This window comes from Typopeltis vanoorti, chromosome 4, assembly GCF_054136105.1.
Source record: "Typopeltis vanoorti isolate ZY-2024b chromosome 4, IOZ_Tvanoo_1.0, whole genome shotgun sequence".
In the NCBI taxonomy this organism is placed as follows: Eukaryota; Metazoa; Arthropoda; class Arachnida; order Uropygi; family Thelyphonidae; genus Typopeltis; species Typopeltis vanoorti.
The window spans coordinates 50,069,587-50,089,005 of NC_143552.1; the positions used below are offsets into that span (position 1 = coordinate 50,069,587).

At 35.1% G+C, this 19,419-nt stretch overlaps 1 protein-coding gene across 1 annotated transcript in view; it reads right to left on the bottom strand.

Moving 5' to 3' along the window:
• Nucleotides 1-1,240: 1,240 nt before the first annotated feature.
• Grx3 (Glutaredoxin 3) overlaps nucleotides 1,241-19,419 on the bottom strand; it is a 148,797-nt gene continuing 130,618 nt past the window's right edge. The window contains exon 10 of the mRNA XM_090391139.1: nucleotides 1,241-1,650. Within this exon, the coding sequence (XP_090247265.1) occupies nucleotides 1,537-1,650 (114 nt within the window). The 3' untranslated portion in view covers nucleotides 1,241-1,536. The remainder of the gene's footprint in view (nucleotides 1,651-19,419) is intronic.

Here is a 19,419-nt window from a genome sequence, read left to right on the forward strand (position 1 = left end):
CACCTAAATGTATTAGGTCGGTTATTGGCCTCTCTTGCATTCAAAGTGCCAGTACGTGCCATTGCAGGTTCTTACGCATTTATTTGTTTACTAACAAGCGAGAGCGGTGAGCGCTCCGATTCTGATCTGCGCACTGCTTTGAATAATAGGCTATATCTTCGGGAATTTTTCGAATTTCTTGATAAAAAGTTAGGAACAGATTTTTAAAAGTACATACTTTCAGAAAATAATATTAAAAAATCGATTTTTTTGATCCTCTAAATAGTACTGCCTCCTTAAAACTATCAAAAACTTACAAATTAGCAAAAAAGAAAATGCCACAGAGGAAAAACCTGATGTGATAGAGAAAAATGGGTTTGATATTTGAAATCGGAGCACCCAAATTAGTTTCAACCTTTTTTGAGGTCTCCTCAGTGAGTAGCTAAACCCTAAATACCAAGGTTATAGTAATACAGAGCCTTATCAACTTTACCTATAGAAGTTGCAACAAGGTGTTTTTATTTTTAATAAAACTATCTGGAGGAGATATAGATGTAATAAATTTTTTAACTTGGGGATATTGTATATTAGGATAACCAAGTTATTTTATAAACGTAGTTATAAACCGGTCTGGGTAGTGACCCTACCCATAATGCATTGCGGTATACATCTCTAGTGAGATGTGCTTTGCATTATGGGAAAATACTAAGAATAGTGATCAGAGCTTTACGCACCTTTACAATGAGTTGCCTTGGTGTTGTACCATCATTAGACTTGAACTTTGTTTCAGGTGCAAACTTAATTGTTTGCATACTTGGGATTAGGGATTAAAATAACCACGTTTATAAAATAACTTGGTTATCCTAATATACAATATCCCCAAGTTAAAAAAATTATTATATATATATATATATATATATGGTGGGTTCCCCTATCTGCCACCCAGCATGGTAATATACAGGGTTATACATTGTAACATATAAGTTTTAAAAATAATTAAAAGTTAAGCAGCTTCCACAGGTGAACTAATACCAAGATTCAGTCAGCAGTGTCCTAGAAGACCGAAATATTAGATTGATATCATTGAAGGACTAACAAGTAAGACTAGTTTTGAAGAAAATTAATAGGAAATAAGTAATCACATTATACTGTCAAAGTATCCTCTTCAATCCCTTGATGGTATGAAATTGAATGTGTAAATTGTGGATAAATATCCAGGATTCTTGAATAAAGCTAAAAAAAGGTGAAGAACAAACTTGAGTTAGGCCAAATAGAGCATATTTTTATTTTGTGAAAAGTTTAAAACTGGCGATACTTTTTTTTTTTCAGAAAAAAAAAAAAAAGATTCATAACACAACCTGTATAGTGTACACGGAACTGATGCAATGTCTGTAATTTATATTTGTCACAATTGAACAGGTAAAACTGAGCAATGCACAAGTTATTTAATGCTAAATCACATTAGACCACATTATTTTACCTTTTTATCTTAAATGATTTTCAAAAAAAATGCTCCAAAAACCAGATCCTTGAAAATTCTTGAATGATTTTCCCTTATCAGTTAGGAACTTCATTAGACACTACAATTAAACACCTACTTTGTTTTGCTTTCATCTGTTTAATACTGGGAGAGCAGGTACATAATATGATAGACCATTTCATTCTGTGCTTCTGAAAGTATAGTCTTAAGTAAAAATCCTTTTATTTGAAATAAATCTGTTTCATTTAAGAAAAGGAGTGAAATAATCTTAATTACTAGTTACTCCCGTACCCCCCAAAAAACAGTATTTTCAATATATCATGTAGCTCATTTCAACAGTAAGTGCACACTCCAATTTTTGGCATTCCTGCCCAATATGCAAACAAAGCACAAGATTAGTGCTGAATAGAACAATCTCTGGAATTTTTGAAAAATTCCAATTCTTTACCTCTGTTATACTAAAACCAAAATTTCTTGGTGCACTCTTTCAAATTGAACCAGGCAACCATTTCAAAAGATGCAAGATTACAGAGTAATTATTTCATATTTTGTAATATCACAGAGAACAGATGTTTTTGAATTTTGCATTAAAGTTAAAGTTGACCAATACAAAACTCAAAATGTCTCCAAATTTATACTGAGATTTCTAAATACCAGATCATTTGAATACTAGTTTCTAATAAAAATATATCACTTAATCATTTTTCCATTGAAAATAGTCTAATCATTGTAAAAAAAAAAAAAAAAAAAGTACTGAACCCAAGACTTGAGTCTTGGGACAGCCTATTGGTTGAAAAGGGGGTATGTTAACTTCTCAATCAATGCATCAATTTATACACAGCTTAAAATTATTTAGATATGAATTTGAGTGTCAATATTTGTCATTTTTATGAGTTCTGTTTCACAGTAAATTTGTTATTTAAAGAGTTGTATTGAACAGTGGTAATTTTTTATTTTTGTACAAAAACTAGGAGCACTGTGTTCAAAGTTGGTGTTTTATGAAACACTGACCTATTATTGGTTTATGCATAGTAGACATGATTTTGTGTTACTAATTTTGCAATTACAACAGTTTGATTGAAACCAAAATTGAAATAATTCAAACTTTTAGATCGTGAATAACAAAGTTATTAAATTTCATTCAATGAAGAATTACTATTATTTTGAAACCTTTTGATAATTATTATTATATTACCACCCCAAGACCTCATGGAGTCAAAGACTCATCTGGGAGGATCTTTTATCACACACACAACTCATCATACCGTGTTTTAAACATATTCAAACTCTTTGCAGACACCAAATTCTCAGGCAAGGCATTCCAATCATTCACAACTCTGCATGAAAAAAACCTGCCTCTCACTCCCCCTACTCACACTCTTTTTATACAGTTTCCAGGGATGACCTCTGGTTCTCCCCTGATCTCCCACTATTCTCTGTAAAACTTCTCCAGCATTGATCCTATAACAACCCCTTACCAACTTGTAGGTCTCTATCATATCTCCCCTCTTCCTCCTGTCCACCAGACTCTGCAAATTGCATCTTCTCAATCTTTCCTCATACTTGACATTCCAGAGATCAGAAACTACCTTAGTCAGTCTCCTTTGGACCCTTTCCAACATCTCTTCATCCTTCTGAAAACCCGGTGACCAAATCTGGGCACGATAGTCCATGTGTGGCCTAATCACAGCCTTATACAACAGAACAAGAATCTCCCTACTTCTACACGTCAGTGTCCTCCACATCATTCCCAGAAGCACAATTTTGGCGATGTGTCCCCTAAATTTTAGATCCTTATCCATTATCACCCCCAGATCTCTTATTTCCTCTACCTCCAACAATATATTCTCACCAAGCATAAATTCTGCATCCCATCTTTGTTTTACAAATTTTAAAACTTTACATTTTGCAACATTGAACTCACATCCCCATTTCTGTGCCCAATCACTCAATCTATTCAAGTCTTCCTGTAAGGCCACAACATCTTCACTACACTTCATGGTTCGTCCCAACTTTGCATCATCTGCAAACAACTGGATACCTCCATCCAAATCTTCAAATATATCATTAATATACAAGTTAAACAGCAATGGACCTAAAACAGACCCCTGAGGCACTCCACTAATGACTTTCCTTTTCCTGGATATCGCTCCCGCATACACAACTTGTTGATACCTATCAGATAGCCAGTCTCCAATCCAATGCGCCAATCTAATATCCAACCCCATCTGCTCTAGTTTGACTGTCAACCTATCATGAGGTACTCTATCAAAAGCCTTTGCAAAATCCAAATATATTACTGTGTATCCTTTTCCTCTGTCCAAGGAAGCAGTCACTTTATTGTAATAAGTAGATTACTAAAACATGGCCTCCCTTTAGCAAATCCATGCTGTCCATCAAAGATAATACCATTGTTATCAACCCAACTCTGGATCCTAGTTTTCACAAGCTTCTCCAACAACTTAACTACAACACCTGACACACACACACACAGATAGGCCTATAGTTTGATGCTTGAGTTCGATCACCTCCTTTATGAAGTGGCACAATCTTGCCCTCCTTCTACTCCTTAGGAACTTGACCGAGTGCAAGACTCATATTAAAAAAATATGTCAAGACAGATGTCAACACCCTGGCACATTCTTTCAGAATACATGGTGATATATTATCAAGTCCCACAGCCTTATTAACATCTAGTTTACTCAACTCCCCATACACCTCTTGCTCACCTACAGTCAGTCTCTCCTCCCCATCATCAACTGCTCTCAATCCCTCCATGAAGTCACATTCACAAGATTGGAAGATCTTTATGAACTGCTCATTAAGTATCTCCACCACACATTCTGCATCAGCTGTCTTTATACCATTTCCTCCAATCAATGTCATCCTTCCATAATTATTCTTTCTTTTGCTGGCTACATATCGAAAGAACTCCTTAGGATTCTCTTTGGCTTCATTAGCCAACTGCTGTTCATACCTCTCTTTAGCTACCCTCACCAACCAAGTCACCCTCCTTGCTTGGTCTTAGTAGACCTCATGGAATTGGTTATTTCCACTTCTCTTATGCTGCCTCCACAATGCTCTTTTTCTCTGTGTCGCATGCTTAATCTCTTTATTCATCCATCTCACACCCACCTTATTTAACCTTCTCACCCTTGGAATACATTTAGACATTGCATCTACTAAACAGTTTTTGAAAATCCCCCAAGCTGCATTGATCTCTTTTCCAGCTAACTCCTCATTCCATGCTACACCCACAAGCTGTCTCCTGAGCCTTTCATAATCACCACCCTTGTAGTTCCACATATACCCTTTTCTCACAGAGGTCCTCGCACTGCTGGCAACTACCCAGGTAATTATCTCATGGTCACTCTCACCAATTGGTGGATGATTTGACACCTCATTTACAATTACATTCTCTGATGAGATGACCAAATCCAAGACCCTCAATCCTCGTGTGCCCTCTTTACATACTGTCTGAGGTAGTTATCCCTCAAAAACTCAAGAAACTCATTTTCTTTACTTCCAGTTGCTATCTCATCATTCCAGTCTATATTGCCATAATTAAAATCATCCATAATGATCACCCTTTTCTTATTTACTTGGCTAATTTGACTGTACATTTCATTATCACCATCATCCACGTTACCTGGTCTATAACAACATCCCACCAAGTATTTGATTCCATTCACCTTTATCTCACACCATACTGCCTCAAAACCACTGGCACTATTTCCCTCTTGCATCTCCACTTTATATGGACATAACTCTTTCTCTATCATCAATAGCACCCCCCTCCTTTTTTACCCCTTCTGTCCTCACGAAACACATCATACCCTTCCATCTCTATTCCTGCCAGGATGTCATCCTCTTCCAACCATGTCTCACTTATTCCGACAATCTTTGGGTGAACAGATGCAATTAGTGCGACCATTTCATCTGCCTTGTTTCTTATACTTCTAGCATTTGTATACAAACACAACAGCTCATTTCTGGATCTACAGCTAGTTCCACTGATACTACCACTCATGCAGATATATTCAATCACGTACTGTAAATACCCAATTTTATTTTAAATTCCATCTTGCATAGCTATGTTATTGCTATGTATAATTTCAGAATGTTGTGTGTCTGTAAATGAATTTGAAATGATTCTTTCAACAAATTGAGATGATGCTACAAATTTTTGTAAGAATTCTAAATATTAAATTTTAAATTTTAGTTGAACAGAGCTTATTAAAATCTGTTCAACTAAAGCCAAGCAGTAACATGCATGCATATGGATGAAGATAAAACACACAAAAACTAACTTATGATTTTTAACTCTTCTTTTCTTCACTTTTTTTTTTTTTTTCAATTTTTGATTGACTCGGTGAGGTCTGGTCCAGCCAAATGCACCAAACTTCTAATATGTATATTTTGCTTGAAGTAACTTCCAGTGAATCTCCTTTGTCTCATCTTAGATAAAATCAGTAAATCACAATCAACTAAACTCTCAAATATTACTGCTTGGCTTTAGTTGAACATATTTTATTAAAATCTGTTCAACTAAAAATTAAAATTTTAGCATTTAGAATACTTACAAAAATTTGTAGTATCATCTCAATTTATTCAAAGAAACATTTCAATTTCATTTACAGACACAAAACATTCTGAAATTATATATAGTAAGTGATGACATTTCTTCCACTTGCCTAATGAATCTTTTCAGAATACTTTTAACTTTCTTGATTTCAACTGAACAATCTGGATGAGCAAAAATGTTAGTCATAATTCAATACTGACCTAACCATGGACTTAAGAGTATAGCTTCTGTTAATTATAACTACAATATCTTCTGAACTTTACTGTCTTGCCAACATGATTTCCCAAACTTAATATCCCTATCCTTTTATAGCTGACTTCCATTATAGTGAAATCACACAAATAGTTGTTTTAATGTATACAGTGAATTTCTTTTAAAAGAATGTTGTGCATATGTAAATTTAGTTTTTTAAATATATATCAACACCACAAACTCACCTCAGCATTAAAAGTTTGTTCAAGTGAGTGATACAATGGATGTTTTTTTTTTTTTTAAAGTGAAAGTTATCTATTTGGGAAGACTATTCAACCATTAAATAAAACTTTTCTTACAAAATTGCATATAACACTATTTTAAACTACTTATCAACACCACAAACTCACCTCAGCATTAAAAGTTTGTTCAAGTGAGTGATACAATGGATGTTTTTTTTTTTTTTAAAGTGAAAGTTAACTATTTGGGAAGACTATTCAACCATTAAATAAAACTTTTCTTACAAAATTGCATATAACACTATTTTAAACTACTTACATAATTTGAAAAGCAGCTTAATGGAATAAAACAGCACAGGGAAAAGATTAACGGGAGTCCCAACGGGAGAGCCCCCCCCCCCCTGTGGACACCTGTTGGATACCTCAGTTGTAAGCCAGGATTGTGAAGGATTACTCCTTCACGATCTGTTTCCCATATCCATATTTATTCAGATTAAACCTTATTTCTAGCCACAGCTACAAATTCTAAAAAATGGTCTTTTTTAAACTTGCTATGATGGAGCATGGTGATTTTTTTTCCAGTTGATTCTATGAGTAGTATGTAAATTTATTTTCAGTGTTCTTCTATACAAATGGTGGCTAATCTTCATGTCTGCCCATTAATAGGCCAATTGGAAGAAACAGAGAATATATACACTGAGAATTGGTCCTTAATGGAATGAGGGTAGCTAGTTTCAAGTGTGTAAGGTTTTGGTGTTACTGAAACGAAGACAAAAACATGAGATTCTTCTTAATAACTACAAGCTGTTGTAATGATGATCAGGAAAGGAAGGAATAACTATAGTCTTCAACACCAAACACAAAGATTACCTTCTTGAATGGTTCTACCAATGAAGTGGAAGAATTTTTGCATCTTATTAGAGAAGACTGCTAATAAAGAGAAAAGTAGGTTTTTGTTCGAGATCGAAATAGCAGAAGAGGAAATGAATATCAGACATACAGAAATATGTTGAAAAAAAAATTGGAGAAAAGGGCAAAACTACTAATAATGCTAAGTACTTACTAGATTTCTGTCCAAAAGATTTATTCATCACTAACACCATGTTTCAACATAAGATGTGCACAACTATACATGGAGAAAAGATAGAAGGAATAAGAGGTCTCCCAGTGGCTGTGTTATTCTGGATATTGATATCTTCATGCTGTTTCAGGACAAAAGAATACATGAGGAGGAGTCTGAAATATGAAGTGATCACCATTTAGTTTTGAGCAGAATAAAACTAAATATCATATTGAAAAGAAAAATATGTAAGAAAGTTTTAAAAGAATCCAAGTTGGGCAGTTTTAAGAAGTGAACTGCAGACTTAAGTATCTGTTAATGTTAAGTAAATGCTAATGAAAGAAAAATAACCGATTCAGCCAGAGTGGCATGTGGTGATGATATGTCTGCAAGGATAAAAAAAATCAGAACTCCATGGTTTGACTCAGGAAAATGAAAGAGGTAGCCTGGGGGGGGGAGGGGGGGGCATATTGAAAGCTTCTAGCAAAGAAGTCAGCACATGCCCTAAGAGAATATAGAAGAAAGTGTAGGAAGCAAAGTAGTGTGTAACAAAAGTCCTCAAATGACTTGGATAAAAATATAGAAAATAAATATCAGGAGGGTGGCAAAATATGTTCTAGAGACTATAAAAGCTTAGAAATGGAAGAAAGAGTACTGTAAAAGGAATTCCAGATTATAAAAGTAATGACTGAAGATAAAGATATCCTAGATTAGTGTTCTCCAACTGTAGTATGTATATGACACTGGGACATTTAATTTTTTTTTTTTTATCCTCCTTTTTTGTCAACATATTGTTGCAGATAAAGTGCAAGTTTATTCTATAATTATTTTTTTCAATAACTAAAACATCTAAAGGGAGTTTGAAACAAAAAGTGTCCCTTGGCATGTATGTATCATCTAACCTCTGTTAGGGCTAGATCTGGTTGATGACACTATCACATTCTGTGGTTTGAACTTTTTGTATTAAAAGTTTAAATTCAAATATTTTAAGTCATATGGTAGGAACTTTCCAATAAATTTCAGAATCATACATATTTTAAATTGTAATGGTCCTTAGTGATTGTTTCACCATTATTATTAATATCTCTTTTGTATTGCTAAAGCCCTTTAATATGGATCATTATTTGAAAATAGGATGTTTGAGAAGCACAATGGAAAATAATGAAGGAAATGAAAATCATTGTGGTAACTTGTGAGAAAGAGCATGATGATCAAATATTTGTAATCCTCATATTTGTAGATTTAGGGACTCAAAAGCACACGTGTTGAACAGATTATTTTATTAATTACAAATAAAATAAAACTTGATGTTTCGACCTCTATATCGAGGTCATCATCGGAAGAATACAACTGTATACAGAACCAAGCTACATGCTCATGCTTTCTATATCAGTAAACTAAATCTACGTAGTTAATAAATCTTTTTTCTAGCCTGACCTCTAGTGATAGAAAAGAAAAACAAATGAATAAATAAAAAAAAAAATTAAAAAAAAAAATATATATATATATAAAAAAAAATATATATATATTATAAATAGAAAAATGCAACTACAATAAACTGTTAGAGTCCTCATGTATTAATATTCTGGATAGTTACAAAATGATATCTTTCAGTTGCTATTGAATGTTCTAAACACTTCACCAAGTCACCAGGTTGTCTTCTTGTAGTGGGAATTTTTCTAATGCTAGTTTAGGATGTTATACAGGTTGTAGATGGGTCCTCCACATTCTTGAAATGGTGAGGCCATCATTTTTGTTGAGATTTGGGTTGTGTTTGAGCATTTCACAAGACTCTTTAAATTTTCTCTCAAACCAGGTTTTGGTGCGGTGTAGGGACTTGGTATTTTTCCAGTCAATTCTATGGTATGTTTGGAGTGCATGGTCAGAAAGGCTTGTTTTACCGAAGTGGAGGTATTTAATGTGTCGTTTGTGTTTGTCTTGTCTGATTGGGATAGTTCGCCCTGTTTCCCCTATGTATGGTATGTTACATGTGCAGTGTATTTTGTATACCCCTGGGTGTGCTAGGTATGGAAGAGGATCTTTAGAGGAACTGAGTAGGTGTCTTAGCTTATTTGGGGGTTTAAAGGTGGTTTTAATGTTGTATTTGCGAAGTGTTCTGTCTATTTTTTCAGAAATGCCTCTAACATAAGGAATGGCAATAGCATTCTTGAAATCTTTTTTGTTCTTACTGGTGTCTTTATGGAGGATCTTGTGAATCGTTTTTTTATTGTATCCATTTTTGATAAATGTTTGGTTGATGATTTTATATTCTTGGTTTAGAGCCTGTTCATTCGAACAGATAGTTAGGGCTCTGTGTTTAAGGGTGCTTATGACACCTAATTTTTGTGTTGGGTGGTGGTAAGAATTTTTGTGTATGTATTGGCCTGTGTGTGTAGGTTTGCGGTAAACTGAGAAGGAGAGACAGCCAAAGGGAAGATGTGTGACAAGTGTGTCTAGGAAAGGAAGAGAGTCGTTTTTTTCCATTTCAATGGTGAATTGGATACGTCTGTGTTGTTTGTTTAGGTGGCTAAGGAATGTATTTAGAGCTTCGCGGCCGTGGGGCCAAATGGCAAAAATATCGTCGACGTATCTGAGCCAGATTTTGGGCTTTAGACATGCTGTCTCTAGAGCACGTTGCTCAAAGTCTTCCATATAAAAGTTAGCTATTGGGGGAGAAAGTGGTGAGCCCATGGCTGTACCTTCTTTTTGAAGGTAAAAATTGTTTTGCCATACTTTATTTTCGTGGCTATTTTGTTGTTTTTTCTGATTAATATCAAGTTTAAGAAATTGATGGATTTGATCTGTTCGGTTTCTATGGTGAATTTTAGTGTGTTGTTGTAACTGTTTAAGGATGCTTGTAAGGTGTTGATGTGTGTGGGTTCTCCAATGCACAGAATATTGTCCACGTATCTATGGATTTGATCTGTTCGGTTTCTATGGTGAATTTTAGTGTGTTGCTGTAACTGTTTAGGGATGCTTGTAAGGTGTTGATGTGTGTGGGTTCTCCAATGCACAGAATATTGTCCACCTATCTGCCATAAAAGGTGATGCCGGGGGGGGGTGTAGGAGTGATTCTATGTGTGCTAGGAATAATTCCTCTAGTTGTCCTCTGATGTTTTGGCCCATAAGGAGTCCAAAAATTTGAATATACACATTGTTGTTGAACTTTAAGTTTGCTGAGATTATTAGTTTGATTAAGTTTATAATATGATTAGGTGTTAATTTTGTATGAGAGTGTAGGGTGTGGTCTTCTGTGAGTAGTGTATGTACGATGTCTAATGTTCTGGGAACGTCCACAACGTCAAGTGTATAATGAAGCTGCATCCAATGAAGTGAGGATGTCTTCCTGGGATAGGGTTATGCTATTCATTTTTTTGAAAAGGTTGTCTGTATTTTTTATCATGGAGTTAGACGTTGTAATCAATGGTTTGAGAAGTTTGGCTAAGAATTTCGATAAAGGTGCTGTGGTGTTTTTGTAGGAGACTATTGGCCATATCGGATAACCGTCTTTGTGGATTTTGATTTGTCCGAACATACAAGGGGTACATGTGGTGTTGTGTTTTTCATTGTGGTTTTGTCTTGTTTTGATTTTTTAGGGCGTGTAAGGTGCTGTTGATTTGTTTTATGAGGTCAGGGTGGAGTCAATTTGAATTTTTTGATAGGTGTGTTGGTCGTTTAAGATAGCAGACATTTTGTTGCGGTAATCGGTTTGTGATGACTACTATATCCCCTTTGTAAGCTTTTGTGATCATTATGTTGGGGTTCCTTTTTAATGATAATAGGGCTTTTTGCAAGTTGGGAGTAATGTTGGGTTTTATTATTATTTTACTAGTTATGATATTATTTACTTTGTGGAATATTGTTTCTTTGTTAAGGTCATTCTCTAATTTTGCTTGGATTTCGATAATGATGTCTTTATTTGTATGTATTTTGGAGATACAGCGAAGTTTAATCATTTGTTCAGGATGGTGATTTCATCGGGTGTGAGTTTGTGATGTGATAGATTGATGATGGAATTGTCTTGTGTGGATTGCAAGGCAGTAATATCTGAAGGGTTGGAAGCTGTGCGTATGTTGTATTGCATGTCTGTTAGTCCATACCATTTTTTTGCGTGTCGAGCTTCTATTAATTGCATGTAGTCGTTGATGTGTGATTGGGTACTTTCCAAAAAAACTGCCCAATCGTTTGGGGTCGGTAAAGTTTTCAATCTTTTTTTGAACGTATGAATATACTCGATGCTTCAAAAAAAAAAAAAAAGCGTCAAGCATATTATTATTATATTATTACGGGCAACTCCAGGGAGTCATTAGACTCATCGAGGGAGGCCCCAAATCATTTTCATCACAACTATTCGACATTCATACAGTATCTATCATACCTCGCCTTAAACTCATTCACTGTCACAGCATCCACCACAGACTCAGGGAGCGCATTCCACTCATTCACTACTCTAAAAGTAAAGAACCCAGCTCTAACACCTTTACTAACCACACTTTTGCCCAGTTTCCATGGATGTCCCCTAGTCCTCCCACAACCAGCCCTGTTCTCAAAAATATCTTCTGAATTAATTTTATAGAAACCCTTCAGTAATTTGAATGTCTCAATCATATCTCCCCTCCTCTGCCTATCAACCAATTTTTGCAACCCACAAATCCTCAACCTGTTCTCATACGGTTCATTCCACAGACCTGCTATCATCTTGGTCACTCGCCTCTGGATCCTCTCCACCTCCTCCCCATCAAGAAGAAACCTAGGTGACCAAATCTGAGCACAGTAGTCGAGATGAGGTCTTATCAAGGCTCGATACAGAGGAACAATAACCTGCTTGTCTCTGCTTGTCAACGTATTCTTCAGCAACCAAGTGATTTGATGAGCTGATTTGGCCACTTTTGCAATGTGTCCCCTAAATTTCAATTCCTTATCCACCAACACTCCTAAATCTCGTGCTTCATCAATTTCCTGGAGCACGGTTCCACCAATGCAGTAAACTGCCTCCCATCTTTTCACCCCAAAATGCATAACCTTACATTTTGCCACATTAAATTGACATCCATTCTCCCTAGCCCAGACCTCCAATCTATCCAAATCATCCTGCAAAATTTTGACGTCATCTGCATTCACTATTGCCCTACCCAACTTCGCATCATCTGCAAACAAATGAACTGTTCCTCTCAGATCCTTTCCTATATCATTTATGAACAAATTAAACAGCAGTGGTCCAAGAACAGATCCTTGTGGTACACCACTAGTCACAGGCCGTCTTGTGGACTCTACTCCTGAGTAAACCACTCTCTGATATCTCTCCGTCAACCACCCTATTATCCATCTCACCAACCCTATGTCCATTCCCATATGCTGCAATTTACTGATTAGAATTCCATGTGGTATCCTGTCAAAGGCCTTAGCAAGGTCCAGCAGAATCACTGTAAACCCATTACCCTTATCCAGTTCAGCCGTCACTGTGTTATAATACGTGAGCAAGTTACTGAGGCATGACCTACCCTTCACAAAACCATGCTGTCCCCGATACAGTATCCCATTTTCTTCTATCCAATCTTGTATTTTCCTCTTGACTATTTTCTCTAAGACCTTGATAATGATTCCTGTTATGCTGATTGGCCAGTAATTTTCAACAGCAGCCTTGGAACCACCTTTGTGCAGTGGAACTATTTTCCCCTCTTTCCACCCCCTTGGGACTGACCCAGTCCTGAGGCTCAAATTAAACATAATGGTCAAGGGCACTGACAATTCTTTGGCCGCTTCACGTACGACACGAGCTGGTATACCATCCAATCCCACAGATGTATTGACATTGAGGTTCTGTAATAGACTAGTTACCTCTACCTCATTCATCACAATTCCAGTATAAGCTGTTGATTCCTCCATTTCCGCAAAGCCACCACCTGGATGATATACTCTTGCAAAGTGCTCGCTCAGTAATTCCACAACATCGACTGATTCAGTTACCTCCCTACCCTCAGCATTTTTTAAGATCATTCTACCATGAGCATTTTTCCTTTTACTTGCAACATATTGAAAAAACTGTTTGGGATTCTCTTTAGCCTGCATGGCCAATTTCCTTTCGTAATCTGCTCATATAATATTCATATGTTCACAAAACAAAAAACAGATTGAAAAACTTTACTGACCCCCAAATGAATGGGCAAAAAACCTGGGTTTCTTCAAATTAATTCTCCCACATTGCCTAAGCCCCCACTCTGCTTTCAACACTATAACAGCAAAAGTATGCACACCACAGAAAGTAGACAGGCAACAACATCCAAGAAAATGTATGTGGGAATTTTTTTCTATTATGCTACATATATTTGTCTCTAAAATACATCTGCAATGCCCTAAGAATTCTTGAGAAAAAAGCCAATGACATTAAAACAGAGGCACTCTTAAACAAAAGCAGGCAAAATAGCCCAAAAAATAAAAACCTAAAATATAATTTCCTGGCATCTTTAGTTTATTTGATGGATTACAAAGGAACAACTATCACTTAATACTACAGAAGTGTTCATAATAAAACAGTTAAGAAAGAGATTAGGATGCAGAGGCTTGGCATTAAAAAGAACTTTTGCATATTTGAAACGAGTGCTGTTAGATGTTTTTTGAGATAAGGATTGAATACCTCTGTCTCTGCTATGAAAAAATTCATATATGGTATCTTATTTAGAGCAATAGCGAAATTAAGTCCTTTTGATAAAATTTAACAAAACGTTAACCGGAAACTTTGATGACTAGTCTATCCATATCACAGACATTAGTACTGGTTCTAGAGTGGCTCACCAGTGAATCAAAGAAAGCATTGAAAACCTTTAGGTATGAAGTTGACAATATGTGTAAAACAGGAAAATTCTTTTTAATGCCAAGCCTCTGCATCCTAATCTCTCTCTCTCTGAATTTAAAGCACCAAAATTACTGAAGAAGAATAATTTAATTATTACAAAAGCTGACATGGGAAAGGGGCTGTTATTCAAGATAGAAAATAATGTAGAGGAAATGTCTATTACTCTGAGGCTATTCAACTTACAGGCCCCTCACATTGGTTCCTACCAGTAGTCAATTAAACAGACTTAATTCTCTTATTGATAATGTATCTACTTGGAATGAAGAAAAATCTTAAAACCTTCTTTGGTCTTCCCAAAGTTCATAAACCAGGTATTCTGTTAACACCAGTTGTAGACTGTATAGGATGTCCCATTTATAAAATTTCAAAATTCATATCTAATTTACTCACTTCAACTAGAAGAACTGCTGCTACTTATATAAAAAAATGCTCCAGATTTTAAAAGTAAAATTTTGGATCTTCATTTGAATGCATCAGATATTATTATTAGTTTAGATGTTTCATTATTTACTAATGTTAGTTTATCTGACAGCATTGAATTACTATAACCAGAATTTCCTTCAGACATTGTTCAAATATTTGATTTTGTAATACATTCTGGTTATTTTTCTTTAAAAACAAGTTATATCAACAAATCGAAAGAACAGCAACGGACAATCCTATTTCTGCTGCTATTGCCAACTTCTTTATGGAGCACATTGACCAATGTATTTTCGACAACATTTCATCTAGACCGTAGTTTCCCAAAGTGGGTGGCACCGCCCCTCCCCTAGTGGGCGCTGAAGCCTTCTAGGGAAGGGGGGGGGTATAGTGGGATCAGAAGTATTTGGGGGCAGTCTAGGGGTCGGTGGCTCTTTATAGAAGAAATTAATATTTAAAAATTAATTATTTTCATGATTTTGTGATTAGATAATCATTTAAAATTTAAATATTGCATTTTAATTCATCTTATGCCCATCTTACAAGATCAATTTTTTAATCAATTTTCTATTTCAATTATTTAATCATTTGAAAATTTAGCATGTCAGATAGAAATAGATGTCAATGAGAAAATAGAGCATGTATATATTGTGTATAATAGGTTATATTTACAGTAGCATATATATTCGTTATATTTCATTTCAAAATATATAAAACCACTTTTCTAATTGATTTGTACAAAAATAAACCCAATTTTATATAATTTAATATTACGAGTAAAAATAATAATGGCAAGAAAGAAATAAAATCGTAAATTTTACTTAGCCTAGTTAGTACTAACTTATGTTGCTAACTAGAGGGAAAAAACAAAGCAAATATTATTCGAAACTTATTATACTGTTTTCTGTGGTTATGTTTTGTAGGTTTGTTGTTTATATCTTGTGTAATTATTTTATTTATTAATTATTATTTAAAATTATTCGGACAATGTCGTGGTCGGACGAACAAAATGCGCTTATGTGCAAAATACAAAATTGAACGTGTCATACAGGATATTTTAACTTCTATTTTTTATATACTTAAAAAATTTATTCATTTTTTGCTATTGTAAAAATTGATCGTGCCATACAGGCTTTAGTCTATCCACGCAGCAGATGAGTCTTAACTAGTAGTATGTCAACTATTACGTAGGTAATTCACTCAATTCAGCATGTTTTGACAGGAATATGGGTGCTTGCAGTGACTTATTCAAAGCACGAGTACGATGGTATCGCAAACAAGTCGATTCGGGCTAGATTTCAAATTTATAAATACCAGTACCAGTAGTTTAGGAATAAGTTTCGTTATTTTTTGTGTGCTTTGCCAACAATCATCAGTCGAAAGTGTGATAGATAAGAAAACGATCCTAGTCTGTTATTTTAATGCAAGTGGTATTTTTAAAATAAAAACAGAAGATAAATTTTATTTACAACTTATCATAAAATTACTGATATATACCCTGCAGGGTATATATCAGTAATTTTAAACAAAATATTATGATAATGTAACTTTTTTTCATGTAGTACTAACTTCCATTTGATAATTTTCCTCCAAATTAATCTGTCAAAACTCCAACATTATCAATCCTTTCTTTTAAGTTTACACGGTGATCCGAATGCATTTTAGAAAATTATGGAGACAACTACGGTGTTTGCATAAAAACTTTAGTTCATCATCAAATTCCTGCCATGTACCCTCAAGGTTGTACAGGATATGATAGTACATGACAAAAATTACATCATTACTAACTTCCTATCTACAATTATCCTCCAAATCAGTCTGTTACTTGTCAAGACTAGACTCCAACATTATCAGATCTTATATTTCTATCGTCTAAGGCACTTTGTACTGCATCAATCCATCTATATCTTGGTCTTCCTCTGGGTCGTTTTGCTGCCAACCTGGCAGAGAACACTTGTTTTGCTAATCTTTCCTTGCCCATTCTGTTTAAGTGACCATATCACCTGAGATTAGCTCTGCTAATGCATTCCTGGATGTTGACAATGTCAAGTTCTTTCCTAATATCCTCGTTTTTAATATGATATTACCATTGATGCCATCTGTTCACGTCTATAATCTTTCTCAGGACTCTCATATCTGCGGTCTCTAGTCTTTGGTCAAGTGTTTTACTACTGACCCAGCTCTCAGATCCATAAGTTAAAACCGGTTTGAACACTGTCTTGTATACAGCTAATTTAGTGTTCCGACTAATTTCTCTCTTATTCCATATGAATTTATTCAATTGACTTCCCATCATACCAGCTTTGCTGATTCTGTTGTCAATTTCTATATTTAATTTACCATCTTCAGTAAAAATCGTGCCTAAGTAGGTAGCTGAAATGTTTTACTTGTTCCACATGTTCTCCATTCAACAACAGAGTTGACATTTTCAATGATTCCGCCTATTTTCATTGTCTTTGTCTTTTTATTGCTGACCATACCATATCTATTACAACAATTATTCAATTTAGTCAGAGAATCTTGCAGACTTGTAGCGGATTTATTTAGAAGTATAACATCATCCGCATAAAGCAAAGAGCTGACATTAACATCTCCAATTTTGATATCATGTTTAATACCACTTTCCTTCATAATGTGATCCATATAAATAATGAATAACAAAGGGGATAATGTACATCCTTGTCTCACACCAGATTTAACATTAAACTATCTTCAATTCTAACTGCTGACTTACAACTCAAATAAAGACTAAGTATTGCTTGATATAATGCCCCATTAACACCATATAACTGTAGTGTATTGAATAGCTTCTCTCTTGGTACCTTGTCATATGCCTTTTCCAAGTCGACAAAACTTAAATACAGATCTTTGTTATGTTCCCATGCTTTCTCGACTATTTGTCCTAAAGTGAAGATCTGATCCAGACAGCCTCTATTTGGCCTGAATCCAGCTTGTTCTTCACCAAGCTTTTCTTCCACAATTCTTCTCAACTATACTTGCATAGATCGTGCCAGGAACACTCAGTAGGGAAATACCTCTTTAATTCTCACATTCAGTTTTATTTCCCTTTTTATATATGGGTACTATGAGAGCTCTACTCCAATCATCGGGAATTCGTCCCTCTGTCCAGGCTTTCTGAACTATGCAGTGCAGCCACTGTAAGATTATATAGTTGATATTCGACCATACTTCAGCATTTATGGTTGAATATCATCTACTCCTGCTGCCTTTCCACATTTCAAGCCTTTGATGGCTTTTTCTACTTCAAGTATGGATATGTATTCCTGAGTGCTTGCCTGGTCAGTGTTTTTTATCTCTGTGCTGTCATCACTGCTTGTTTCATTTAGCAGTTTTTCAAAGTAATTACTCCATACTTCAAGGATATCTTTTTCTCCTGTTTTCATGTCACCTTTATCATCTCTAACTCCTTTTACAGCACTCTTTCCTCCATTCCTAAACTTCTTCAACAACCTCCAGAATATTTTGCCACCTTCTTGATATTTATTTTCTATATTCTTGCCAAAGTCCTCCCATGACTTTTGTTTAGCTAGTTTTACACACTGTTTAGCTTTCTTACATTTGTTTTTGTATTCTGTAAGAGTAAAAGCTGACTTATTTGCCAGGAACTTTTGATATGTTTCTTCTTTTCCTTCACTGCCTCTTTAACTTCCTGTGTCCACCAGGGAGTTCTGATTTTTTTATGCTTGTAGACAACCTCACCACATGCCTCTCTGGTGAATCAATCAATGTTTTCTTCAGAGTTTGCCACTGAATCTCCAAGGTTTGATTCCTGTTTTCAAACTCTTTCATTTTTTCTTCAATAATCTTTGTGTATTTTGGTCTACACTTCGCATCTGAGAGCTGCTCAACTTTTATTCACTTTAAAACTTTCTTACATGCCATTCTTTTCAATATGAAATTCAATTTTATTCTGCTCAAGACTAAATAGTGATCACTTCCAATTTCAAATCCTCTGTATACTCTGGTGTCCTGCACCAGGGAGAAAACATCACTATCAACAATAACATAGTCAATGAGACTTTTCTTATTCCTTGCCTCTTCTCTCCATGTGAATTTGTGCACATTTTTATGTTGGAACATGGTGTTAGTAATAACCAGTCCATGTCCTGAGCAGAAATCCAACAGATATTTGCCATTACTTTAGTTTAATATAACTAAAATCTACATTCGACGTTTCGACCTTTATGTCAAGGTCCTCTTCTGGAACATACAACTATACACAGAAAACAAGCTACACTACAATCAAACTGGTTTGTTAAAGATACCAACTGCTGCAACAATTGTTGGCCTGAACTCTGGCGGGGAAAAAAAAAAAAATTTATACATCAACGCTAGAGTCCTATTATTAGTGTTATCTGTTGGTTGTAGAAATACATTGGGCATAACAACAAGTATCTATCTATATACAACATATATTAACATCATGATTATACTTGTACATTCCAGCCAAGGTGGTATGGAATGGTTTCTAATACTAGCTGAAGATTGGCTAGAGTCCTGACTTATGCTGGATCTTATATATTAGGTAGGCTGAATGTGTGCCACCCAAATCATTGGAATTTTCATGCCATCTTTGTTGATATTTGGGTG